The sequence below is a fragment of the Scomber scombrus genome, chromosome 17 (assembly GCF_963691925.1).
Source record: "Scomber scombrus chromosome 17, fScoSco1.1, whole genome shotgun sequence".
Taxonomy (NCBI): domain Eukaryota; kingdom Metazoa; phylum Chordata; class Actinopteri; order Scombriformes; family Scombridae; genus Scomber; species Scomber scombrus.
Genome location: NC_084986.1, coordinates 14,416,883 through 14,444,117, shown reverse-complemented (window position 1 = coordinate 14,444,117; position 27,235 = coordinate 14,416,883). Strand labels below are relative to the sequence as shown.

The following is a 27,235-nucleotide window of genomic DNA, read 5'->3' as shown; positions in this document are numbered from 1 at the left end:
TAATAGCATTTACATCATTTAGTGGGGGTATGTTTGGTTATGCTCAGCTCAGGGACAGCTCAGCTTTAAGGGACATGTCACTACAGTAAGCCATGTAAACTGTGAAGGTGTGATAGAGTTAAACCAAAGACAAAAGGGATTTTATCTCTTACCTCTAGTGGTTACTGGCCATACGGACTGTTTTGGATTTATTTATCCAGGTTTTCTGCTTTCACTCCAGTACAATGGAGATGAATGAAATTCCGTTGGTGGTGCTCAAAGCATTACAAACTACATCATATTACTGCATATGTTTTGGTCAGGTCTATTTGTTTTTTGTAATTTGGGTTATTCAAATATTTAATATCCCTTTTGGGTATTTAGCATAAGTCTTTGACCATGAAACCTGCAAATTTATCTTGAGCCCTCTTGGACCCTTTGATACAGAAAAAGCTAATCATTTTAAGGAAATACATCTATTTACGTAACTGCAGAGAGTCAGAAGAAAAGATAATACACTCTCATGTCTGTGTGTTAAGTATGGAGCTCCAAGCAGAAGCTGATTAGCTTAGCATAAAGACTAGGAGAACAACTAGCCTGGCTCAGTCTAAACTATGTATTGTTGACCAGTGGCGAACTCTCTGTAAAAAACACAACTTGCTCCTCACAAAATAAATGATATGGATATTAATTAGTGAGTATCAGAGGTGGTGATTTATGGACTTTTAAGAGAGCCAAGGTAGCTTTATCTCCCTGCTTCCAGTCTTTATGCTAAGCAAAGCTAAGCTACCTGATTTCATTTCCTGGCTAGCTCTACGGGTAACACCGAAACAAGAGAGTAATATTAATCATAAGAATATCTTCTCTCTGCTGGAGGAAGTGGGGAATGATAGGGGATCACTCTCATATCTTCTGGGATTGTCCAGTACTACAGGGATTCTGGCAAAGCATAAAGGAAGGGGTAAAAAAAATCATTAACATGGATATCCCACTAGATCGAGTGTTTGAGTGTGAGTGAGTGAGTGTTTTATGCTTGGGGGAGTTCCTAAAAGGGTACCCAATAAAGAACAAAGATATATCTTACAAAGTCTCTTAATGGTTGCCAGAATAATAATAAACTAGAAGAAAGTACTTTCACCAAACATTTCTTAATGGACTAAATATACAATGGAGTATATGACGGCACATCTATGAATGAAGATGGACACTTTTACAAAGATGAACCCCTGTGATGGTATACTTGGGACTAAGAAGACTTAAAAAGGATATGGACTGATGTTTTTTTCTTGTTTGTAACTACCCATCAACTCTCAATGTCTTTTCATCTAACTCTGCAAGCAAGTGGATTACATCTAAAATGTCTAAAGTATCCCTTTAAAACATTAATGAGTGTGTGCTGTAAGGCCTCAGAAATATAATGGCCTGATTTGCAATGTCTGGCTGTGCAAAGTCGCACACAACTCCCTCCCCCCAACCCATTAGGCCACTGCTCCTGACCCCATCATGTGTTTCAGTACACCACTGTGAGGATTGACCTCTGTCATGTTATTACACCATCTGATGCCCACAGCAGCTGCCTCTCATAAAATCCACGAAGCATGCCAGCCATGCCATCACTGCCCTTTGTACGTGTCCCAACACTCCCTGAATGTACTCACACTGGATGACATACCATGAATGCCTTGTTGAGACTGTGTCAAAGTGGGCGGGGGAGTGACAGGTAAATGAGTCATGTCTTCTAAACTCATCTCACATCTTATTTGAATTAAATACGTCCTCTAATCTGTGAACTTGCATTTCTTCACTACAAAGCTGAGAGAAACCACTGACCCTGTGGTGTCACTGGAAAGTAAAATAAAGGTCTGAACAGGGCGGTGACTTTATGTAACCAGAACGTTTTAAGTTACAATACCAAAAATAACTATATTCTCGTATTTTCAGGATAACAGGTGTATGGCCTGGAATTTAAACCTCATTTGAGTGCAAGTCATCCCACAAAAATGTTATGGGTCAAATAAATCAACACCCCATTCACTGTTCATGGAGTTGCCATGCCATATTATACATACTACTCAAAGCACACATTCAATGGTTACTACACAGTTTTTAGTTTAAAACTCCTCTCAAAATGTTTATCTTAAGAATAGCACTATAAGAGAGGCCACTCTTAGTGATACACTCACCTGAAGTTGTTGTTCAACTCAGCTATACTGAAAGTTTTAGCATCTTTTAGCTCATCGTTTGGGTTTTACATCTCACAACTTTTCTGTTTGGATCACTCTTCCAGACCCAGGTTGTTTGTTTTATATAACTGGTGACATCATTGGTCCCTGAAGACACTGTTTCTATTTGGCTCTTACGTAATTGTTTGTTACTACCATATCTATATAGTAATAATGACCCTCCATTGTTAAGCGTCTTTTACCCTTTGAAAGTTTAGTACTCAATTTATGACTACTTGTGCCTCAATACACTTTATAGTTACTATTCATGTTGATGTTTATAGTATTTAGTACTTTACTTTTGTTATTTCCTGCTTCATTTTTGTATAGTAGAAACTCATAATGAATGGCTAGTAGTTTAAAAAAAAAAAAGAAAGTATGTATACTATGAATCTTTTCTACTGTTCACTTTAGTTTCCCTGTGTGGGATTAATAATGTTCTTACCTTAATCACCTGAATCATAATGATGTTTTTTTTTGAGAAGATGATAGTCCCTTTTCTGTTTCTGTGTGTAATCTTATAACAATTAAAGAAACCTGAGACACATAATGTTCACTTATTCAACCAATAATTGTCATTGATAGGTCAATTTCCACATCATTTAAGGGGTCTGTGGAAACTTAAATAGCCTTTTGTAATGTTAACAAAGTTACTTAACCTGTTCTTTTTTACTACTCTAACCTGTCTTTAATGACCAGCAGTTTTGTGATGTTTTTTTTTTTTTTAACTGCGGGACTGATTTAACCACCACTGTGACCTTTACTCTTTCCTCCAGAAGGCTCTATTGTATATCATTTCAAACAATGGCCCTCTATTCAAAATGCCTCTTTAGGGATATGCATGGGGGGTTGGGGGGGTATTCTTGTGCATTTTGTCTTGTTTGCTAAAGCTGTAATTTGGGGCCCCTGCTGCTTCTCACCTCTATTGTAATGCAGCCCATGTTTATAATCCACTCCTGGCCCGGACCACTTCACACCTCGGGGAACATTGTGGACTCCCGCTGAGTTTGGATGGGATTCAATGACCACCACTCTACAGGACACACATTAACACTAGAGACCTACACACCTGCTACCCAAAGCAAATAATTCCCCCTTTTTCTCCTCCGGCACTTAGCTCTCTGGTCTCTTTGTCTTGCAGGTGTACATTCCACGAGTCAAAAGGTGAACAAATAGAGAAAGACGGACAAGTCATTGCTAACCATTACTCAATAGACGTGATGGTGGTGGTGGTGGAAGAATGTGGACTTAATGACCATCAAGGGAAAGATAAATATTGCTGACATTATTAAAGACACAGAAGGTGGGGTAAAGATTTCTAGTTAGGAGGAGGAGGTGGGAGCAGACCTATAAGATCAAAGCATTCCACATCAACCATTTGCACAGAGGGCTTCAGGGTGGGGACACTGGCCATTAGGGTGCGGTGTTCGGACATCAGAGCGTTTATAACACTTCATCCCTCTTAAAAGAACACACTCTTAAAATAGGGCCAAGTCAAGATAATTCAAACCCAGACCGCAATATTTACTCTTCGGGTAGTCTACACCATCAGATGTGCTGAGCTAACGTGTCACGCTGGTAGAATAAACCTTCATTAAGGCTTTTGAAAATAACAGACACATATAATTTGTGTTATGAATCCTCTTGTGGAGAGAGACAGAACTGCTACATCAACGCTGGTCAAAGAAAAACAAACGATAAACAAACACACACACCTGAGAAGTGGTGAAAAACAGTGTAAGTGAGTAACTGAGTACATTTATTTTTTGTGTCATAGCCTACTTGAGTATTTACTATTTTACACTTCTACTTTACTTATCACTTATCTTATAACTAGGGTTAGTGAACACTTGAGATTTTAAAAACAAATCATTAATTAATCATTAATAAACACTATTAAAGGTCAAGTCTGGTAACACTTGATGTATTTCTTCTTTCTTTGTCAACAAATCACATTAACAGCTAAAAAACTACAAGAAATTGATCCTGCTAATATATTTTGACTATGAAGCCAACCCCTGATATGTTGTTACTCATTTCCATAGAGCTCCACTGTTTTCCAAAAACTATTAAAACAAATAAATAAATGAGTCACTCCATACACTGGATCAAGGATGAAATATCACAAAATGTTGCCTATATGACTATAGGAATTTATAACTAAAAAAATATCAATAATATTTGTTGAGCGATACATCGATCAGGCTGTACTTGTTACTTTGAGTACATTTTTCTGAGAATATTTTTTGATATTTTTGTCTATGGCTCTGATTTTCAGATTCCGATCCTATGTAGGCTACACATGATCGCAGCAGTGTCACAAAAACTGGCCGAGGAATAAAATCTGATCATCTTCGTCCTCTACCTAAACTGGTGTTTCTTCCTGGCCGTCTTAACTTCAACATCACTCATCTGAATGCCTTGAATGCAAGACATTACACTGTGGTATTATTATTTATACTGAAGTAAAGGATTTGAATTAATTTACATGGGGATGTTTACTCAGGTGCTGCACTTCATTTCGGCAAACTATAAAGCCCTTTATCAATTTTATGCTGCTTTCTTGATCTGTTCATCTACATTTTGAGTGGACATTTTGTACTTTTTATCCCCTGCATGTTTCCTGTGTTTAAAACTTTCTCCGCAGACCAAGATTTTATTTATTGAAGATGAAGACACACAAAAAATTATGCTTTTATAAAATTGTTATAGATTAAAGTACCACACAGTGCATAAAGAAGTTAAATTTAGCTACAACATAAAAATACTGCTTAACCATTAATTAATTAATGCATTCATGTGACACTCAGAAAGAGGATTCTAGTTGATACATTTGTTTATAATATTGATATTATTACAATGTAATATTGCTTTTTACGTTTATATATGATCTAATACTCTGCACTTGAGAATAATTGTTTTGTCTATACACATATAAACTCCAGACAGCCTGATTTGCTTGAATGTTTTCTTTTCTAACTAGAATAAGTAGAACAACATGTCTCATATTATTAGCTCTTCTCCTGCACACTGCCGTAACATATCTGATACTTTTCTCCCTCAACACCTCAGACTCCCTGGAGAGACACTCTGCACGAGCATGCCGGAGGACCACCTGTGTGCCCCAAGTTTATGTTTCTAAATACCGGTGTTACCCCGTATTTGGTGACCCGTCAGATTCTGTGACCTGCCCTGATAGTCTTACCCAAACCATCTCATGCCTAAACCTCACCAACTTAACCAGCACAGCTCCATGCAGGGAGATGGCACCCATATAGCAAGGGCACAAATGGAGGAGGAAGGGGACGTGGTGATGATGATTTGGGAATTTTGGGGTCTAAGACAGTCTGTGTAATGATCACATTGAGCCAAGTGAACAGTGAAACCATTGTAACTGCTAAAGCTTACTGTGCCTGCTACTGTCTGGGTGCATACAAATCTGAGCTTGACGGGCACCTGTTGTGGATTCTTGCCCTTGACACTGTGCTCTGTAGCTGGATAGTGGGTGTGGTTTGGTCTTGTTCTGCCCCAGACTTGAACTCGCTTACAGCTGTCACTGCTCCACACAGCTATGCCAAACCCTCTGGCAAAGAAAGCTGCACTGGCTGCTACAGTGGGGGAAAAGAAGGACGAGTGAATATAAAGATGCTTGTGACAAGTCAAAAACCCCCCCCCCACATTTTCTATATACGTGCTCAGAATTATACACAAAAACAGTTGTTAATGAAGATGTTCATTACAACAAAACATGTTAGACTCCACCAATAGGCTGGTGACAACATATAGGGTGCACATGTACTGTATAAAAAATGTGATTATATGTCAGCTAAAGATAACTTTTTGGATGATTTATGTGTTTTTTCTTACACTCTCAAGAGATCTGTGTAGAGAGTGAGAGAATGTATTTCATAGCTGGTGGTTGTGTTGCATTGATGCCACATATAATAAAAAACGAGCCCTGTCTATAACTGATTGTAAATTGAAAAACAGGCAATACAGATGGCAAAATAATTGTATTCTGATGATGTAAAAGATTGTTTAACTTCAGGAATCAGTTGATCCAGAATGCTGCTGCTAGAGTCCAAACCAAGACTGAAAAAGCAGAACATATTAAATACATTATATTAAAAATGGATCACATGACTATTGTGAGATAAGTCACCCATAGTGAATGACCTAGAAGTATTACTTTTATTTTGCAGTTCCCCTCACCTATATGGGGCGTTTTATCTTCTTTTAGCTCATTGTTTTGGTTTTTGGCTTCACTGTTCTTTCAGGACGACTTGTGGTTCCAGAAGTTAAAACATAGTGACGCTGATTTTAGTCTCTACGCTGCTCACATCTGGAACAAACTACCTGAAGATCTCAGTCTAGAGACAATGCTGTCTACTGTTAAATCTAAACTGAAAATGTATGTTTGCAATGGCTGTTAATTACATTTTAAAGCTGCTGAAACGTCATAATTGTTATCCTTTATGCTGCCTTTTTATTGCTCCTCTATTTTTTAATTACCTAGTATTATCTAGTTATGCATTTTATAGTTTTGCACAATGTAAAGCACTTTGAATTTCCTCATGTGTAAAATGTGCTGTATAAATAAACAAGCCTTGACTAAAGTTTGTGATTATTTCTGGTTGTTTCTTTTACAAAAACTGACAACTGTATTTCTAAATATAAAATGGATACAGTGTGTGCTTTTTAGTTAAATAAATGATCAACTTTAGATCTTCTATCTTTGGGGCTGAACTTTTTGAACTGAAATGATTAACTTTTTAATTGAGAAAGCATTTCTGTTCATTTAATAACAAAATGTGTGTAAAATTCTGTAATGTGATTAAAATGATTATGAATATATAAGCCAGTCAATTTGAAGGCTTTGTGGAAAGACTGTAAGTATATATTTTTGTTTTATACAACATGCAAATGAACTGAAACTTTCCTGAAATAATAATAACAACATAACTATAATAATAACATTCTGCTATGATGGTTGTTTCTTACTATAGTTTATTCTTGAGATCCCCAGTCAGTAGTCCTAGTATGTTAAATATGTTGATAGGATGAAGGTTAAACATATATGATTATTCTTATATTATTAGTTAAGTCCATGTTATGTACACTGTTAAATAAGGTGAGGCCTGTTGAGAAAACCCAAGACCTGACTTATTAAATCTTGCAGCTCCCTCTGCTGCTCACTTTCTGTAATTACATCATTATAACGCCAGTATTTTTCAGTGAAGATTGAAATACGTTTAAAAGATTATCTGACAGATCAAAACATTGAAATCCACATTCAGCAAAATTCAATCCGCTTTATGTCAAATTCCTTAAAGGCGGGACCAAATGTGCGTGTGTAAAATGTATTTATATACTAAAAGTCGTGATTTTTTTTTACAGAAGAAATGCACGTTCTTTTCTTGTCGTTTTGCAACTAGTATTATTATGAAACTTACCATTTCCTTTCTGAGCTAGTAAGTAAACGCTTGCAAGACAACAACTACAAAATAACATAGATAACCAAATAACATAACATTCTAAATAGTTTGCAGGGGGGGGGGGGGGGAAAGGGAGGATATCCGGCATAATAAACCTGGTTAATAAGTATGGTGAATAAGGAAGTATAGGCCCACCTTAAAGCAGGATTGCAGAGGTGAGGGAGTGGCTACCTGCCACATATGCTCGACTAAGAGACTCACACGAGCTGTCAGGCCTGAACTCTCCGCAGGGAATAACACTTTCTGTCCGGGGTTCTGTCTTAGAGGAATTCACTCTGAATCAGGTAAGACTTCAGGTGTGTAAATGCTTGTTTTCAGCGCAGGGATCTCCAACTTCTGCTGAGCTGAGTCGAATAAGTTATAACAGGTAATGTTGCAACAGGCCCATATTTATAGAGGTTAAGATAAATAGACTGGCCTACGTTTCAGTAATTGCCTGCTTCAATACACGAGATCCTCTGAAAGGCTGTTTTGGGTTTAACTGGTTTAACCATTTTGCCCCAACTTCTTTTAAAACTTTGTAAAACGTGCCTTTATTTAGCAGTATTTTCAGTGTGAGGAATTGATTATAATGGCACAACGGGGGAAAAAGTAACTGCCATTTTCCCCAGGAGAGAGAAGTTAGTTCATTATCAAAGCAAGTCTGTGCAGGTGGAGAGGCAGCCAGCCACATTCCAGTGCCTGGGGTCATGGCTGCAATATGCAGACCCTCAGCAAAACACTGTTTAGAGAGCAGGCCTATCTGAATGCCTGCCTGTGTTGACAAGCACCTAACAGAGAAGAAGGCTTTAGAATAACAACAAAAGTATTTCTCCCCCTAGCCGATACAGCGGCTATAAAAGCATCAGATTTATATCTCAGAAACACAGACTTTTGTCAACAAAATGCTGCCTGATTTAAAAAAAAACCCCACTTTGAGCATGTAGTATTTCTCAAAGTCTGACACACCTGCTCTGCTTTTCCCATATTGTTGTAATCCAGAGAAACCACTTGATGACACCACTACATGAAAAGGATATTAGTCCTGTTAGGATTGCATGTCATAACAGATTCTGGCATACAAAGGCATTACGAAACTGTGCAGTTTACTAATAAAGACAACAGAGAAAGAGCCAAGACTTGAAAGAGTAAAGAAACTTTGTTAATTGATTGAATAAACTGATGTAGAAAATTACAAGCAGCAGGTATATGAGGACCCATGTATTATTTGGGTCGTATTTGGGCCTATTTTGCATGTTAGATTAAAGCCAGTTGTATGTTTAGAAATGTGTCACTTTTAAAGGCTTGTTAAAATATGGGACAAACCAAATAATGCAAAAGTTAATATTCAGTAAAAGAAACTAAAAATCCCTCATGATTAAGGGCCTAAACACCCTCTACTCTTCTGCTTATGCATGAATTCATTTCTCTTTTTGCAGCTGCTGTGGAATTTCATTCTCATTTTTCACAATCTGTCACCCTGAAACAGCCCCTGTCATTCACATTTTCACTCCTCTTGACATTGACCCAGTACATACATTCTCAACAAGACCCAACAGTTCAGAGGTGTCAGGAGGGCAGCAATAATCTGCAGAGGCACTCTTAATCTAGGTTAACATTTGGGTGATGAATATTCCCATTTATTGTCCCGCTGCGGCGTCTGTTGTGGCTGGGTGTTGAAATAGTTAGTTTGCTCTTCCCTGGGCTCAGTTTTTGATAAAAATCTCCCTGGGGAACAGTTGTTACCATAACAACTCAAGTGCCAGCATGACAGCGTGTGAGAGAGGCAGCAGCACTGTGTGCATGGAAAGTGTTGCTTTTGTTCACTTTATATAAAATAAAAAATACTAGAGTGATTTTACAAACAAGCACAAGAAAAGGATTCATGGCGGTCTGTGGTTTTAATTAGAGGCTTTTTTGTAGTATTTTCTTTGAAACTAATATTTGTTTGCTTTTAATGAGAGCTTTGCTTGACAAGGCTGTCCTGCTCATATAGTAAATGGTAGACTATTGTCTACAAACAACAAAAACTAAATTATATGTCTTAAAATACATTAATGAGTTCAGTGAAATGAATGTTTACGAGATAAATGAAACAAAAATGTTTAAAACAGAAGAGCACAGAAGTGAGTATTGTTTGAGGATTTTCAAGACATTAAGTACAAATACAAAACAAAAATATTCTCAAAACCTTACTCTTTTTATACAAGCGCCTTTTTTGTATTCAACAATGTTAGCAAAACATCTCAAATGTTATCTTAACACAAGCAGCTATATAATACCTTACATGGAAACTGTGAATGTTTACTTAAATTATGATTTATATCTGTAAATATCTGATGAATGAATAATATGACAACAAATCTGACCAGGCATGCAGTGTAGGGCTGCAACTAATGATTATTTTCTTTCTCGATTTATCTGCTAGTTGTTTGCTTGGTCTACAAAATGGTGAAAAATGTTCACCACAGTCACCTAAAACCCAGAAAACTGGTTGTTTTCATAGCTTTAGACCAGACCCAGTCTGTGTGTACGCTCCATTGTTCTGGGTTTTAGTGTTTACGTGTTAAAAACTAGACAAAAATCAAGTCTCACTCACTTGCTACCTGAAGAAGACTAAAGGTCACAGAGGTTCAACAGTTGAGAAAACATCTTCAAAGCCTTGCCACAGTCAGTGTTATCCACAGTGTCTAACTTTATTCAGACTAGATGTTTTTTCTGTTTTTTTTGTTGTTTTACATGTTTGATATTGAGGCCTAAATCCACCACTGTCTACTATGTCATTCCTGGTTTCTTTTTATCATCAGAGACACAGTTTTTGGAAAAGAAGCTTTTGAGTATTTGAAATGATGTATAATACTTACTGTTTTAGTCATCGTGGTTTCTCATTGTTTTGTCCACATGAGCCAAGGAATGTATTTGTATATCTAAAGCTCCACGTACTGTAATCTATGTTTTTTTTTCTTAGTAGTAATCTTAAACTCTACACGTTGCTTCCTTAAACCCCCCCACCCCCCTCAGGCCTACACCCAGGTGATGGTGAAACATGCAAGCCATGCCACACACTCATCTTTCCTCTTTCTCTCTCCTTTTTTCTCTCTTTACACACACACTTACACACAAACACACCCACACGGCCCTGCTGGGGAATTCATGGCCTCAAGCTAACAAAACACAACCCTGTTCAACAGCGACGGAAAGCCCTGAGAGAAACTAACACAGATTAGTGGAGCTCCCTCACAGCGGACTCACAGCATGGAGTTTCATTTATGAGAAAACAGGTTATGACAGTCAAGGGGCATTTTTCTGATGGACACAATTGTGAGGTGGGTAACTGGCAGAAATCTCTTCGTCTTAGCAAGGTGTGTTGTCGAGGTTGTTTTAAAGTGTTTCAGTCTCTTGAACTCTGTTTGCTGAGTCAACATGCCCACAGTTTTTTGATTGACATGGCAGAATATTAACATGTGGAGGGTGTGCAGAGACTTAGACTTGCAAGGAGTCAGTTGCTGCCCCTTGCAATTTTAGGTTTAACAGGAAAGTTCAAGTTCAATCAAAGTGTGTGCAGGATTTCAGCTTTTGGATGTGAATGTTTCCAGGTGTGTAGCTGTGGCTGTAATTTAATTTTGTTCTATCTACAGTAACCTGTTTAAAGCTACATAAATGGTTGTAGCAGAATCTCTTGTTTCTGCAACTTCTTACGAGGTATTATTTGTTTCTTTAGAGGAATGTCTTGCAATTTTGGGAAATACGCTTATTGACTTTCTTGCATAGACTGAGATTGTTTCCACTCTCATATCTGTACAGTAAAAATGTAGCTTGAGTCAGCAGTTGCTTAGCATAGCTTTGCACAAAGACTGAAAACAGGGGGAAACTGCTAGCCTGGCTGTGCCTGAAGGTAATGTAATCCACCAAGCAGCTCCTATAAATCTTATTAAATAATATCTTCATTGTTTAATTTGTAGAAAAACTAAAGTGTAAAAACTGTAACAACAAGACTCCAGGAATACCACATGCTCGAAAAGACTTGTATCAAGCACAAATCAACTGAATGGAAATGGCCATTACAAAGTTGTTACATCGCATTTCACTACACAAACACTACATAAAGTAAAACTTAATGAAAAGATAATTTGTTGAGTGTGTTTCTGTCAGTGAACTCAGTGGACTTGAATGACTGTTCCATTGTACTTTTCTGTGTCAAAGGTGTTTTTTTCCCAAGTTTCAAGTCCTATGGATTGGTTTTTGTACAGATGCTGGAAGGAGGATTTTGAGACTTTTGGACAAAGCCATGCTAGCTTTTTCCAGGCTTCATTTTTACCCACCAACATGATGAAGCTAATAATCATATTTCCTAAAATGTCAAACAATACCTTATAAAGTTATCCCATAACTTATAATGTATTAGCTCTCTTGAGAGTTTGGCAGGATAAACTAATTCTGGCAAGATTTTTCTGTCACAGCATTTCATGTCTGGACTAAACTGGATCACATCGCTTGACCCTGTTAGCATCCTTCGGGTGATTGAACATCAATCATTATGTACCTTACACAGATTTGCAAAAGTATTCCGCCCATCATAGTTTGTGTTTCGAGCTGACTTCAAAGAATTCAGCTGTTTCACTCCTGGTTTCTAGTCTTGATGCTAAGCTAAGCTAAACAGTTGCTGGCTGTAGCTTTATTGAACGGACAGGCATGAGAGTGTTATTGATCTTCCAATCACTGCAATTAAACAAATAAGAGTATTTAAAATCTGGGATCATTCCTTTTAAGAAGAACGGAAGTACTGCTTCCTTGCTACACATAGAACAAATCAACACAGGTTGCATAACAGAGCTAGGAACCATGTGTAAGTTAGTCATCAGTGGTTTTGGATGGACTAAGGTGTTGTAGTTTCTGTTAATGACTTTTTGTTGCTCCTGTCATCCTGCATGTAAACAGGTAGTAGTTCCACTTTACATTTGAGGCAGTTATATTTTGAAATCTAAAAACCCTAATTTAAAAAAAGACAAGATAAAGGGGTTTTACCTGTTGAAATAGATGATAAAAGTCCCTACACTGACCAAATTTTTCTTCATGAATCACACAGGCCCTCACTTGAAATCATGATTACAAAGGAATTTAATCAGCGGCTCTAGAATGAAACGATGTGAGTCATAGTCGCAAGATCACAACCTGAATGTGAAGCGTAGCATGACAGTAGTATGATGAAGCACATCACAGAACAGCTTGTACTCTTATGTTACAGACACAGTAAACCTTCTCTAATTATATACTGTTGAATCTTTGCTTTACTTGGAATGCAATCTTGAAACCAGCACTTTCAGGGTTAAAGACTGCAACTACTTAAGAACCTAAACACGGATCCGACAAGTTTCACTTTTCATTTTATATCTTAACTCAAAACTTCCTCTTTTCTCTGGGAAGGATGATGTGGATATGACAGTGCCAACCCAACCTTGAGAATGTATGAGGTGATGTCCGGGGACACCCTGTCTTGGAAGGTGCCCAGTCCAAGAAACAGTGACACTGAGTCCGGAAATGAATCGCTCTTGACTGAGGACACAGGGCCGATCAAGATCCTCAAAGTGTGCTTCTGCACCAACAACAACTTGGGCAAGAACTTCAAGCTGGTCAAATGTGACAGTTCCTGGCAAATAAGGGTGAGAGTAATCTAAAAAGTATGAGGAAGGGAGTCAAGATGTCAGACCTGATTTTTGTCTTTTGGTACTATATATTACAAATCTGCCAAGGTTGAGGCATTTGGTGTCTTTGTTTTTTTTGTACCAGAGCCAAAGAAGATGTTTCTTTTGGCCTTCTTAAGACACAAAAAGTTCCTGAATCAGTGCCCAAATAATTTTATTCTGTCTTTTTGTGTACACTAACAGGCAAGTGCTTCCTGTCAGTTTTCAAAGCAATTTGTTAGCCCTTAGATGAAGAAAGTATCAACCACAAAGTAAAAATATTTTGCAAGGATGACTAAAACCTCAGGATGACATTTAAAATTAACAATTTGTTCTGTCTCCTCCAGGCAATCATTCGTTCAATTCTGATCTGTGGCAGATTGGGGCCAAATATTGAACATGCCGGATGCTATGGTCTTATGCTGAAGCACCTGAAGTCAGAAGAGCTTCACTGGCTCCATCCAGATCTGACTGTCGGAGAGGTAGAGCAACGCTACGAGAGCCATCATGTGGAAGCTGAGTGGAGGTACAGATAGATTATTAAGATGGTTGTCAATATTTACATTTTTCAATATTACCAAAACTACACTATTAGATACCGTGAATGGGATTTGTTAAACTTTTGTGGATGTTTTCCTTTTGAATACAGGTATGACCTTCGTATCAGATATGTTCCTGTCAACTTCTTGGAGAAATTCAAAGATGACAGATCTACGTTGATGTATTTTTACCAACAGGTAACAAATTACATTGTATTTTATGTTTCAAAAGTTACAACATATATTACATTATATATCTTAAGCTGGTATGAAGTTTAACTTCACCTTAATCCATCTGAAGCGGAAGGACACCTGTGTTAGACCCCAACTAAGTTGACCACCAAGCTCTTTTCCTTTGGGTAATAAAACTTTTTTTCACAAACTAACTCCAGACTGTCAGGCTGGTAGACAACACCTACTCCATTTTAACTCTGAGCACAGGAGCCCTTTAGGAATGCATGCAGAGCCCCCTCTTTTATCCCCTCTTCACCCAAGCCTATGTTGCTGTATTTTTATGACATTGTTATGTTTTATGACAGGTGCGTAGTGATTACATGCAGTTTCATGCCTGTAAGGTCAGTGATGGGATGGCACTGCAGCTGGGTTGTTTGGAGATCAGGTGAGTCACTGCGTTCCTTGCTGCATTCTTTCTCTCTTGCTGATTACACAATTCATCTTCATTTGTTTAAGATTGCAGTGATACTGTATGAGTGAGGAGACTTGAGATGGTTGAATTGACAGAATTGTGTCCAATCTTTGTGTTGTGGCACTGTTAGTTTAGATAATAGTTTGATTGATGATGATGATGATGAGGATGATGATGATTTCCAAATTATCACTATGCAGTAGTGGATCATACATTTACTATTTGTTTAGGATTTGGGTGTGTAAACCAATATGACTTATTAGTTGCTCACTTGTCTGCTTTCTACATTTTACAGGAGGTTCTACAAAGACATGAATGCAAAGGGTCTAGAGAAGAAGTCTAACTTTGAGCTGCTAGAGTAAGTTTTTATTCTCTTATTCTTGATTTAATTTTACTTGAAGGATAAATGACCTCGTATGAATTTCAGTGATCTAAAGCTCATCAAACCCTTTCAAAAACAAATTGGACAATGTAAGAAATGCCTCGTAGTTAAGCTGAAAGCAATGCTGTTTTTCTTAGTTCATTTTAAAGTTGATGAGTCATATCTTCATTCACAATTTCTTTTTGCTGAATTTTGCTTTACAAATGAAGAAAAGAGGTGGGCCTGGACCTTTTCTTTCCTCAACAGTTGATTAACAGCATGAAGGTAAACTTTCTCAACTGTGATTATAATTCTTATTATAGGCTTTATATGTGTGCTTCAAAAGGTATTCCCAATCTTTATCCGAGTATTCATATAAAACAGTTTAAAATATCCCTGTTGTGCTCCAGTCCAAGCAGCTACGGAAGTTGATCCAGCAAACATTTCAACAGTACGCAACACTTAAGGAGGATGACTGTATGGTCAAGTTCTTTGAGACGCTCCAGGAGTTCATCAGTTACGATGAGGAGGTCTTTCCATGTGAATTGGTGGTGAGTAGCAACATTGTGTTCAGCAGGATACTGAGGAAGAAAGGGTCTCTTCCTTTAAATTGTATGGTAGTTATAGAAAGATATTGTTATAAAATGCAGGAGGTCCAAACTTTTATATGCTGTTGTTTACATTAATATAACAAACATTAAACCACTTTCATGTATAAACAGCAAGGTTGGAGTTTGTCGGTGGAGCTGGTCATCGGTGGGAGAGGCATTCGCCAACGCACACAGAAGAATTCAGCTGTAAGCATGATGGAGATTTAGTTATATTCTGATAGAGCTTTGACTTTTCGTCATACAATACATTGTGTTGTGTATATTTAATATATCTGGACTAGTTCGAGGATTTTTGTTAATTTTGGGAAATACACCAATTTGCTTCCTTGCAGAGAGTTAGTATTTGCACTGCAACCATGAAGCTACTTTAGCTTAGCATAAAGACTGAAAACAAGGACAACAGCTAACCTAGCTGTGTTCAAAGGTAAAAAAATCAACTTACCATTACCTCAAGTCTCAAAAGTCGAGTTAGTTCTTGAAGTCCCACTGGTTGCCTGCAACCCTGTCCAACCAAGTGCCTAGGAACAGCGCCGGGATTTGAAGCCAATTGAACATAATGGCCAAACTGGCCAAAAATGTCAACATTTAGAAAATCTAGAAGAGCTGACAGAGAGCTAAACCAGAAGTAGCTGGTTTGGCCGGCAGAAGTCGTTTGTACGCCTGCTCTATGGGCCCACTGATCTTGTAGTTCCGGGTAATTTTGTTCTTGGAAATTGAACTTTTTTGGCTACCAGCGCCACTGAGCAACTTTCATAGTAATACATAGTCCCACCCCCAACGCTGTATCCAATTCTCTTTATACATCCATGTGTCAGCCCCAATCATTTTCCTCTACTGCAGTACGAATGTAGCACTCAATTCATTAGAAAAACACATTGCTTGTGAACAAAATTCAGGCATGTATTGTATGTTTGCTTGGCAATTGATTCGTGAGTTTTGGAGGTGCTGGTAAGTTGATTTTGTTTCATTTGGACACAGCCAGGATAGGTGTTTCTCTATTCGCAGTCTTTTTGCTAAGCTAAGCCAAGCAGCTGTTGGCATATCTACCATACATACATATCTACCCACCCACATAAAGAAAGGAGTAAGTGTATTTCCTAAAAATGTTGGACCATACCTTTAAAGTTTTCCTATAATTGCTGAAGCAATTAGCTCTTTTCTGAAAATCTGGTGGGACAGGTAATTTCTGGAAGGAACTGGATCATATTGCTTGATCTTGTTAGCATCCTTCAGTTAACTTACATCATTATGTACCTAACACAGTGTTGCACATGTAATCAGTCCATCATGATTTCAGTGATAGCATTCCTTGTTTTTCAGCCCGTGTTTCTAGCCGACTTCAAGCAGATCAAGAGAATACAATGCTTATCTCAGAGCGACGGCAAGGCTCTCATAAACCTCGAGATAGAGGGGGTCAGACAAGTAGGTATCACAACAGCACTACAGTACCTATTATACAGTAACACTGCACACTGCTAAGAATCAGAAGTTAGTTAAATTTACTATAGAGACCGTTTGCACAGGAAATTTGATGAGTCACAGCAGCCTACAGTGTCATGCTTTTGTGTTTTCTTTCTGATAGCGTCTGTCAGTCAATGTGGCCACGGTCCCTATGGCAGAGAACATGATGGACCTTATTGATGGGTACTGCCGCTTGGAAAATGATACAGATGACTCTGTTATCTACAGAGCAAATAAAGGTGTGTATGAATCACAGTGATTGAGCCATTTTTCCCCTGTTGCTTTTTTCAACATTACTGTGGATAAAAGTCACAGTATAGTGTTTGATTGTAGTTTTTAAAATGTATTATTCACAAACAAACTAAATTGTAACCAATATCTCCTAGATGCCAATGCACGAAGTTCCCTCCCTGAGATTCCTACAGGGTGAGTGGATTTTTGGCTCTTTCACAACCTTTTTCGCTTATGGTACAGCTGCTGGCGTCCATGCTGTGCTCATTCCCTCTGGTATTAATATGAAATGAAAAGTTATTGATGTTAGAGATTGATGAGAGAGGCTGTTTTATTGAATCATTCTGCCAGAGCTCTGAGGAGCTATAACATGATAAATTATGACCTAAGCTTTCTCTCATTCTGTCTCTTCTTTGGAGCAGCAGAGACACTTCATCCTCCATCAGAAACAGTATGGGTGAGTGACAGTTTTCATTGTTTCTACCACCTCTATTTTACAATATACTGCATTTCTTCATTTACAATTTTAGCAGTTAAGTCTTTGTGACATTATCTTAACGAAAAAGCATATTGATGGGAGGTGATCTTTTGTATTTTCAGGGTCAGATATCTATTGTGAGATTCTCGATGAAAGGCCCAAATCAGGTTCGTTGGAAGTTTTCATTCATGTCATTTGCAGAATAAAAATGGTGAGTACTTTTGAGCTGTGACATATCTCATTCAACAAATCTTCATCTGCAGTTGTGAAATATGGGATCGACCGAGATGACATTGTTCTGGGACGAATCCTTGGTGAGGGGTTTTTCGGGGAGGTCTACGATGGATTTTACAAAAAAGCAGTAAGTTTATCTTTTCAGTTGAAGAATATATCAGTAATACTAGTATAAAAAGATTTACCATGAAGCAATTAAACAAAAGTCACAGTTTCTGAATCAAGAAACTAGACTATAAAATGTTGACTTGTCTTTCACTTTTTGAGTACAATATATTTACCTTGGATAGATGCTCATGCAAGTTCTCCACGAGCTTCTCAGTTTCTTTTTGTTTGTTGATTGAACAGAATGGAGAAAGGACTAATGTGGCAGTGAAGACATGCAAAGACTGTTCACCTGACGTGATGGAGAAGTTCATGAGTGAAGCAGGTATTATTTGGGAAATATGTAATAGGAAATGATTCAATGAGAAAATTAAGTCTAACATTGATCATTTGTGACCTTTGCTAGTAATTATGAAGAACCTGGATCATCCAAATATTGTCAAACTAATTGGAATCATAGAGGAGGACCCTGTGTGGATTGTCATGGAGCTTTATCAGTACGGAGAGGTGAGGAACAATCATGTTTTTGTTTTTAATCCAGTTGAACTGTTTGTTGTTTGAGAGGAAATGACTCTGCTCAACAGGATTGACACAAAAAAAGAGTCACAGCCCATTGAAATCACAGTTCTTAAATGACACATATTTGAATTTGTTGCATCTCAGCACAACAAAAGGTCCAATCTAACAGAAATTTTGACATTTTTACAGCTTGGGAACTACCTAACTCAGAACCAGAGCAATCTGACGAATATCACTCTGGTGCTGTTCAGCCTGCAGATCTGCAAAGCCCTCGTCTACCTCGAAGGGGTCAACATGGTACACAGGTGAATGCCTCCTTCAGTTTTTATGTGTTTTATTCACGGGGGTTATTATATGCTGTTTCCATCTCAGTAAAAGTTGCTAAAGCAGAAGATCCTGTATGTACATTTTTTAAGCATTTAGTCGACAAATGGCAATAACTGACAAATGTAGAAAGGTGCTTTTTCATATTTTTGTTCTATAAATGAACAGAGCATGTATGAAGTGTTTATCACTAGGCTTCATATATGTAAATATTCCACTTTTCGCTCATAATTTTGCATGAAACAGGTGACAAATCCTATGAAAATTAGTCAGTAAACTTTAATAAATTGTCTATAAGTTCCATAAAATGTTTAGAGAAACAATGCCTTATATACATAGTTTAGCAAAGTTTCTGTGGGAAGTCGACATACTAACCACACTGCTTTTATATGGAGCGATGATGTTTGTGCTTTAGGTTGTATTTGCAGTAATTGACATATTTTCTCACATGGGAGTAATTGTCTTTTCATATAATACATTTGCTCTTTTGTTGCTGCAGTAAAATGTATTGGTGACTCCCAAAGAAACACCACTTGTCATGGTTGTGGGAAAATGATACTGAGTTACACCGTGTTCTTGAAATAACTTCACAAAACAGCTCAATAGTCCTGTCAGTAGAGGAAGGTAGAATAAATCACAATTTTCCATATTTATCTGAGAAATCAGCAATGTGGAACCAGCTTAAAACTACTAAATGTAAAGTGAAGCTTTTGCCTTATGAGGTAGTGACAATAGAACATGTTTTACTGAAACGTTATATTCGTACAAAGACATGACATTACAAAAAGCTGATGTGAGATAAAACAGAGGGGCATCTCTGCAGAATGTTATCAACAGGTTTCAGGCAGCGAAGCAGCCACTCGTGAAACTAATCTCCTGTGAAGAGAAAACACAGACAAAGGAAATTAGTTTTTGCCTGCGTGAAAAATGTCAACATGCCTTTTGTATTATTTAACGTTGCAATCACTGCAGCACGGCAGTAATCAATGGACACAATTCAAATCAGTCAGCAAGGACTAAAGACCAAGTAATAATATGCACATTAGGCTCCTCTATAATATCTGATTGCATTATCTTTAATTATCATGTTTAAGCTACATCTCTACCCACATAAACATTTTCTTTTGTCACAGAGACATTGCGGTTCGTAACGTGTTAGTCGCCAGTCCAGAATGTGTGAAGCTTGGAGACTTCGGTCTGTCTCGATACATCGAGGATGAAGAATACTACAAAGGTAACTAAAAACAAATATTGTACTTTTTTTCACAGTCATCTAAATCTATAAATTGTGACAACTCACATTTTATCCGATTTAAACTGAATCATATAAGAAAAATAAATATGGCTAGATAGATTTCAACATATTTCTGAAGGAAGATCTTTGCATAAAAGACTATGCTGAACACATTTTTTATGAATAATTCATGTCATTATTTTTGCCTACAGAGATGCAACTATTTGTTGATTTCAAGCTTTAACCTCCCACAGGAAGCTGAAGAATGAAATGTATCTCAACATTGTTTCTTTACATACTGTCCATAAAAAGGAGAAGACAGTCTGACATACATCCTTGTCAATCACAATAGAAAAGAAACAGGGAATATCAAGTAGTGTATTTGCTCCATTTGGAAAATTGACCTCCTTATACTCCTACTAAATGAATGTTGAATATCTTGACTGACAAGTACTGATGTCTCTCATTTCATTGCAGCGTCTGTTACCCGACTGCCAATCAAGTGGATGGCCCCAGAGTCCATCAACTTCAGACGTTTCACCTCCGCTAGTGATGTCTGGATGTTTGGTGAGCTTGTGATTCATTAGCATGTCAGGGGCTTGGGACATAAGACAGGGAAGCTCACTTACTCACAGTTAACAACAGGCAGTTGAGTAGTTAATCATTAACAAGCACAGTTTTTTTCCATTACGTGATTTTATGATGTGAGAAGTATTATTTATACTGATATTAGAATTACATTGAGGTCATGGTTATTCATGTCAGAGGTGATGGATTAGAAAACACTTACTATACATTTTTACAAACACATACAGGTTGTCCAATGGGATAAATGTACCATTCAGTAGTCAAGCTGTTGTTGCTGCTGTTATTACAACCTGTATCTCTTCTTGTCTTTACTTTTGTATCAGCATCATCTTGTAGTCACACTGTGATGGTAGACAAGACAATTCATCTAAATAAATCAGTTAATTCAGATAAGCAAAGTTAAAAAGAAAGGGTTTTGAAAATACGAGAGGTTGGAAGCCAGAAATGGCTTGTGAAAATGCCTCCCCTTCATAAATATCAGTTATCATACTTATTGATCAGTATCAATAAGTATGGCTATTGATGGAAGTAAATTGTTCCAAAGCAATGCTCTTCTGTATGTTGATTATCCCCATATAAGCACGTCTTAATTTAGTAGTTATGCAGAAAAGCTAGTTTGTATGTGGTGTCACTGTCTTAACTTGTGCCGGCCCTCATGACCTCACAGGCCTCTGTGCATCAGCTTTGTGGCCGTTCCTAATGTTTCTCTGTGTTTGCATTGCACCACAGCTGTGTGTGTGTGGGAGATAATGAGTCGCGGGCAGCAGCCCTTTTTCTGGCTGGAAAACAGAGATGTGATCAACCAACTGGAGCAGGGCATCAGGCTGCCCAAGCCAGACAACTGCCCTCCTGCTTTCTACTCGCTCATGACCCGCTGCTGGTCATACGATCCCAGAGAGAGACCCAACTTCACTGAGCTGGTGGTCAAAATCAGGTAGTTCTTTTTTTAAATATAAGATGAGCCATGCTCCAAATACATATATCTTACCATTTTTCTTCTTCTCACTCACTCTTGCACAGAATAATGAATTGAAGCTCTTTTAACATTGTGGAGAGTCTGTTAGGATAATCAGAACACATTTACAAGTTAGGTGGAGCTGGAGTTGGATCTCAGGATGTGTTTAAATAATGCGCTACAGTTCACATAAATAAATGTTTTCTCTTAAGTAAATGGTTTTCTAATCCGAATTGCCAATCTCTGTTGACTCATAAACAAGAAGGACAAAGGCTTCATAGTGTTGGTTATGCTGTTTTATTACCTAGAAGCTTCTGCAAAGATGCTTCTAGGGGCATTTGTTTGATGCATTTGTTAAAGGAACAGTTCAACATTTTGGAAAATGTATTTGTTTCCTTCCCGAGAGTGTCTGATATAAGTCAGCAGCTGGCTGGTGCAGCTTAGCACAAATACTGGAAGAACAGGGGAATACCAGCACCTGTAAAGCTCACTAATTAAAATGTTAATGTTGTTTGTTTTGTCTGTACACAAACTGAAGTGTAAAAACAACAATGGGGTCTTGGCTGTAAGCAGTCTACAGCCAGAGTTAGTTGCAGGCTGTAGTCTTATATTAAAAGACAGATATAAGAAAGTTAATAAATGTGTGTCCAAAAATGTCAAACTGTTCCTTTAAATGTAAAAATTAACACTGAATAACAAATGTTCAATATTAACAGTCAATCAATTTTAAATGATTTTTTGCAGTAGCTAATAATAACCAACACAGCTTGTAAGCTGTGCTTTTGTATTTCTCTTAATAAAACATGATCTAATGTGTTGTCTGAAATCTGTCAGCGATGTCCACAAGATGGAGAAGGAGCAAGAAATAGAGAGAGAAAGGGACCGAGCACGCTCCACAAAATTTTTTGACACAAAGTTCCACATCAGTGAGCCTCCTCCCAAGGTACGAGTCCCTGTCAAATTAAACAACTTTCACGTGTAACAAAAAATCCCACTAGTATCCCACTTATATATTATTTTGACATCTTGACTTTTGCTGTAGCCTTCAAGAATGAAACCAGGGCGGTTTGGGAACACACTCAGTATTGGTCTGCACATTCAGGTACAGAGGCACATGATTTATAAAGATGCTGGTTAGCTGTATTCTGTTCAAGAATAATTGCATATGTGTGTGTGTGTATCCGTGCAGCTGAACGAGGCTTTGTGTGCCAGCTCACCTGACCTGGCCAGTCCAAGTGAATATCAGTCTCCTGTCGACTCCATGAGCACTCTCGCATTGCCAGTCAAGTCCCCTCGACGTCGCAGCATGGGGGTAAGAAACTTAGCATAAAGCTTTCAGCTTATGTATGAATATTTGATAGTTTGTCCACATATGAAGTGAAAGATTCATACATATGTAATACTAAAGCAAATTTCTTTGTGCATTTAGAGATGGAAAAAAACATTGTGTGTTCCTTCATACTATTCTAGGAGGGCGAGTTCTTCCGAGTGGAACCAAACAGCAAGGAGGACGCCCAGCGGCTGTGGCAGAGGGAGAGACACAACATGCAGGACACTCTCCGCCGGCAGAAAGAGCAGATGATGGAGGATAAAAAGTGGCTGCAGAATGAGGAGAAACTCCTGGTGCGAAACAGAGCATCAGTAACTTTTGTCAACCCACTCTCTCTGTCTCTGTGTCCCCCTGCTTCCAAATGCAATGTAGCCCTGGCAGCTACTTGGAATGAGGCATTGTTAAACAATGTCAACCCACTCGTTCACTCTCGAGGCTCCGCTAGTCTTAATTTGAATGTCCCCCTGATAACAGTTCCAAAGAGGGGATCCATGTCCCTATTCTATAAAATAAACCTGCTTGTTCTTTTGCAGGATCCCATGGGACCAGAGGACACTGGCGGCCCAGCGGTAGGTGTCTGCTTACACACACTGTGATTTCAGAGTCAGATTAGAGGAAGAACAGACTATAAAACACTTGATCATTGTTGCCAAATAGTTTTGGTAATGTACCTCACATTTCTTAGCCCAGCTTTTTTGGTGGCATAGTTTTCTTATTCCCATTGGACAAGTATGTAGTCCATATGACTCCAGTGCAGATAAAATGGAGCTAGCACACATTGAAACAACAGGAAAGTGAGCTTGATTATTTCACAGAAATATAATGAAAATAATAGTTTCAGAAAAAAATTAGCATGTGGGATTACTGTACCTTTGTGCATTATTGTCAGTACATGTAAGCAGCATTTTGACAGTGACAGATTTATTTTCTGGTCCTCATGAGGTTTCTCTTTGTCTGTTCTTTTTAGTCCCCTGAAGCTGGTGCTGAACATGGTAAGTGCTCTAAGGAAATTCACAAAATTTCATTTTATCTCAAGTGATTCTGAATACCATTATCTATCTCTCACAAACCCCCCTGTCTTTCTTTCCTCTCCTTTCCTATGTCTTTTATATTGCTCATCTTTTTGCCTTGCAGCACCGCCAGAGAAGCCCCCGCGGCTCACAGCACAGGTAATCATATCAATTGAAGAGACTATTGGGCGCGCAGGTGGTTGAGTGGTTAGAGCGCATGCCACGTACGCAGTGGACCCCGGTTCGAATCCCGGCCGGTGGACCTTTACTGCATGTCACACCCCCCTCTCTCTCCCATGTTTCCTGTCTGGCAACTATCAAATAAAGGTGTCTATGCCTGAAAAAAAATCTTTAAAAAAAAAAGAAAAGACTATTAAATTTTTATTAGATTTGAGTTTTAGATAAAAAAGTCTAAATTACGCCGAAAAATGAAGTGACCCCTTAATTTAAAAGCGCACTGTTGTCACCGTTCATTTAAATATTTTCCTCCAGTCTCTTGTGTAATGTTGATGAGGATTTTAACACATTATTCTCTCTTTCGAAGCCTGCGCCCACAGCCGAGCTAGACCGTTCTGATGACAAAGTCTACCAGTTTGTTATGGACCTGGTTAAAGTGGTTGTCCAACTCAAGAATGACATCTCTGAACTGCAGCCGGATCAATATATCACTATTGTCAAGGTACATTGAGAGAGATATTTTCTGTTTTTGACTGTAATTTTACAGTATTTTTACTTATTTAACAGCAATTTTTAAGGTGTGTGAATTGTAATTGAAGACAAACTTCCCGAGTTATAAAACTGATTAACTCTCTGCATTGATTTCTGCTCACAGTCTGTGGGGATGGCCTTAAGAGATCTGATTCGCAGTGTGGATGACATACTGCCCACTCTCCATGAGTCTGTCAGGACTGAGGTACAGTATATTGTCTGCAGCTTGTTTGCTCAGTTTTTTCATCTCCTCTCTTCTTTTCTTTATTGATTTTTTTCTCCATGCTGTTCCCTCCTTTTGTCAGAAAAACAAAAAGTTACAGTTACAAGGTTACATTACGATAAGACAAGCATTTATTGGCCCTTAGTGAGAAAATTCAGGTGTTGCAGCAGTACAGATAAACAGTAAGTAAGAAATAAATAAACAAGTAAGAAGTAAAATAGATAACAATAAAGAATAAAAACAAAAACTATATAAAGATTGATTCATTCATTTCATGTTTTCTTTTCTGGCTGAAGCCACCCTCTAATATGCATAGATTGCATATTAGAGTTGTTTCTACAGGGCAATCATTAATCATTTCATTAATGTGGGGTTCAAAGTAATTTTGAATATAATGTACGTCCTGCTTATTGTATGTAATCAACCCCAGATGAAATGTAAACATGGGAAAGACAAAATGTACATGCATATGAACAAAATGACATGAACAACTGACAGTGTGATGCAAATGTTTATAATGCAGAGTGGAATCAATGTATACTATATAACTGGACATTTATAATGTTCATGAAGATAGTACTTATGTCTATATGATTTGATTGCACTATATTGTTCATATTATTTACTACAATGTTATTGTGGTTGAACCCTGTTTTGCTGCAAGTAAGTAGCAAATAACTTTATTTATTTAGCACCTTCAAAGGGCAGAGACGTCCCAAAGTGCTTCACAGAGGAGATAAAGCAAAAATGTACATACATACATAAAACAATAAAAAATAAAATATAATAAATAAAATGTAAAATATAAATAAATATTACACAAAGGTAAGTCTGAACAAATGAGCCTTGAGCTGCTGTGTAAAGGTGTCCACAGTTTCCAAAGATGTTAAATCCAATGGTGGAGAGTCCTGAAGTTTAGCTGCCACAACTTCAAAAGTGCAGTCTTTTAGTTTTAAACCTCATTTTAGGAACAAACGGCAAACCCTGATCAGACAACCTTACAGACCTGCTGATGATGTAGGGCTGCAATAGATCTTTAATGTAGGCAGGAGCCTGGTCATGTAAAGCGCTATAGGTGATCACATAACTTTAAATTGGATCGAATTTGATGGGGACCCAGTGAATAGCAGCAAAATACTGGTCAGAGCATGAATTTTCAAAAGTGATCAATTCTTTGTTTACTATCCTCGCAGATCGAGGGCACCCAGAAGCTGCTGAACAATGACATGGCAGAACTGATCAGCAAAATGCGGTTGGCCCAGCAGAATGCCATTACCTCTCTGAAGGAGGAGTGTAAGAAACAGATGCTGGCAGCAGCTCACAATCTCGCTATGGACAGCAAGAACATGTTGGATGCAGTGGATCAGGCGAGGGTCAGGGCCAACTTAGCCAAGCCTGTGGCCCCCTAATAGACTGTAAACTCACATGTTCAGTTTACATATCAAGCTAAATCATCTGACAGTCATAAATTACATTTGCACATGGTCGAACATCTTTGTTGTGATCAAATGACTTAAATGAACCTTGCAGCAGCTGTACGTTCTCTGGACATTCATCATGCCTGTACGTGTGTTGTTAAGTATAAATATGATACTACAACTCAGTGCACAAACCCAACTGGGAAAATTGATGCATTTCCTCACAAAATAAGTGTATACATAGTTTATATTGAAATTGATGATTTACATGATGGTCTGTATGTCAGGCATCATATTGCGTACAATGAGTTAAATTATCTGCTCAAAAATATAAATTACCCTTGTAAATACAAGAATGTTTCTTGAATGACAAATACGTAATACAACAGAGAAAAGAAAAAGTCATGTAATTCAAATCATTTACTTTCATAATCCTGATTGAAGTGTAAAGATGACAAAACACAAGTGTTTCATGTATGTATACATATATCATGTTTGACCATTATGCATTACGTTAAAATGTGAGATGAAGATGACAGTGGTATGAATAATAATCGTCAGCAATGTTTCAGCTACACTGTTCAATTTGAAAGCATCAAAACTTTTTTATATTATGTCTTTTATCATCGTTATGAAATATGAAATTCTAGCACGTAATTCAAGTGACAAATAAATATCGTGATGTATGCGATAGTTCTTCAATTTCTGTTCATAATGTCTGTTTATTGAAACATCTCTTGTGGAGTATGCAAATGCAGAAGTTTTTCCTTACTCAACTCAATGTGTATTCTTCTTATTATTATTATTCACAATGAACTCAAGCAAATCTTTTCATATAAAGTATCGATAATTATCCCTGTATACTCATTTGGACCAATCTGATACATTCAAGATGAAAATTCTC

At 37.8% G+C, this 27,235-nt stretch overlaps 1 protein-coding gene across 1 annotated transcript; it reads left to right on the top strand.

Moving 5' to 3' along the window:
* Positions 1-7,855: 7,855 nt before the first annotated feature.
* ptk2bb (protein tyrosine kinase 2 beta, b) lies at positions 7,856-27,092 on the top strand. Its single transcript, XM_062436906.1, has 31 exons — positions 7,856-7,980; positions 13,100-13,335; positions 13,704-13,882; positions 14,006-14,093; positions 14,435-14,514; positions 14,837-14,899; positions 15,133-15,187; positions 15,313-15,453; positions 15,625-15,699; positions 16,834-16,935; positions 17,096-17,213; positions 17,361-17,400; positions 17,628-17,662; positions 17,806-17,850; positions 17,947-18,044; positions 18,266-18,347; positions 18,429-18,529; positions 18,731-18,846; positions 19,999-20,099; positions 20,577-20,666; positions 21,417-21,621; positions 22,477-22,585; positions 22,685-22,744; positions 22,832-22,954; positions 23,113-23,265; positions 23,506-23,541; positions 23,940-23,964; positions 24,107-24,141; positions 24,527-24,661; positions 24,815-24,895; positions 26,107-27,092. Exons 2-31 carry the CDS (start codon positions 13,138-13,140, stop codon positions 26,320-26,322), a joined length of 2,985 nt encoding a protein of 994 aa, XP_062292890.1. The 5' UTR covers positions 7,856-7,980; positions 13,100-13,137; the 3' UTR covers positions 26,323-27,092.
* The last annotated feature ends 143 nt before the right edge of the window (positions 27,093-27,235 follow it).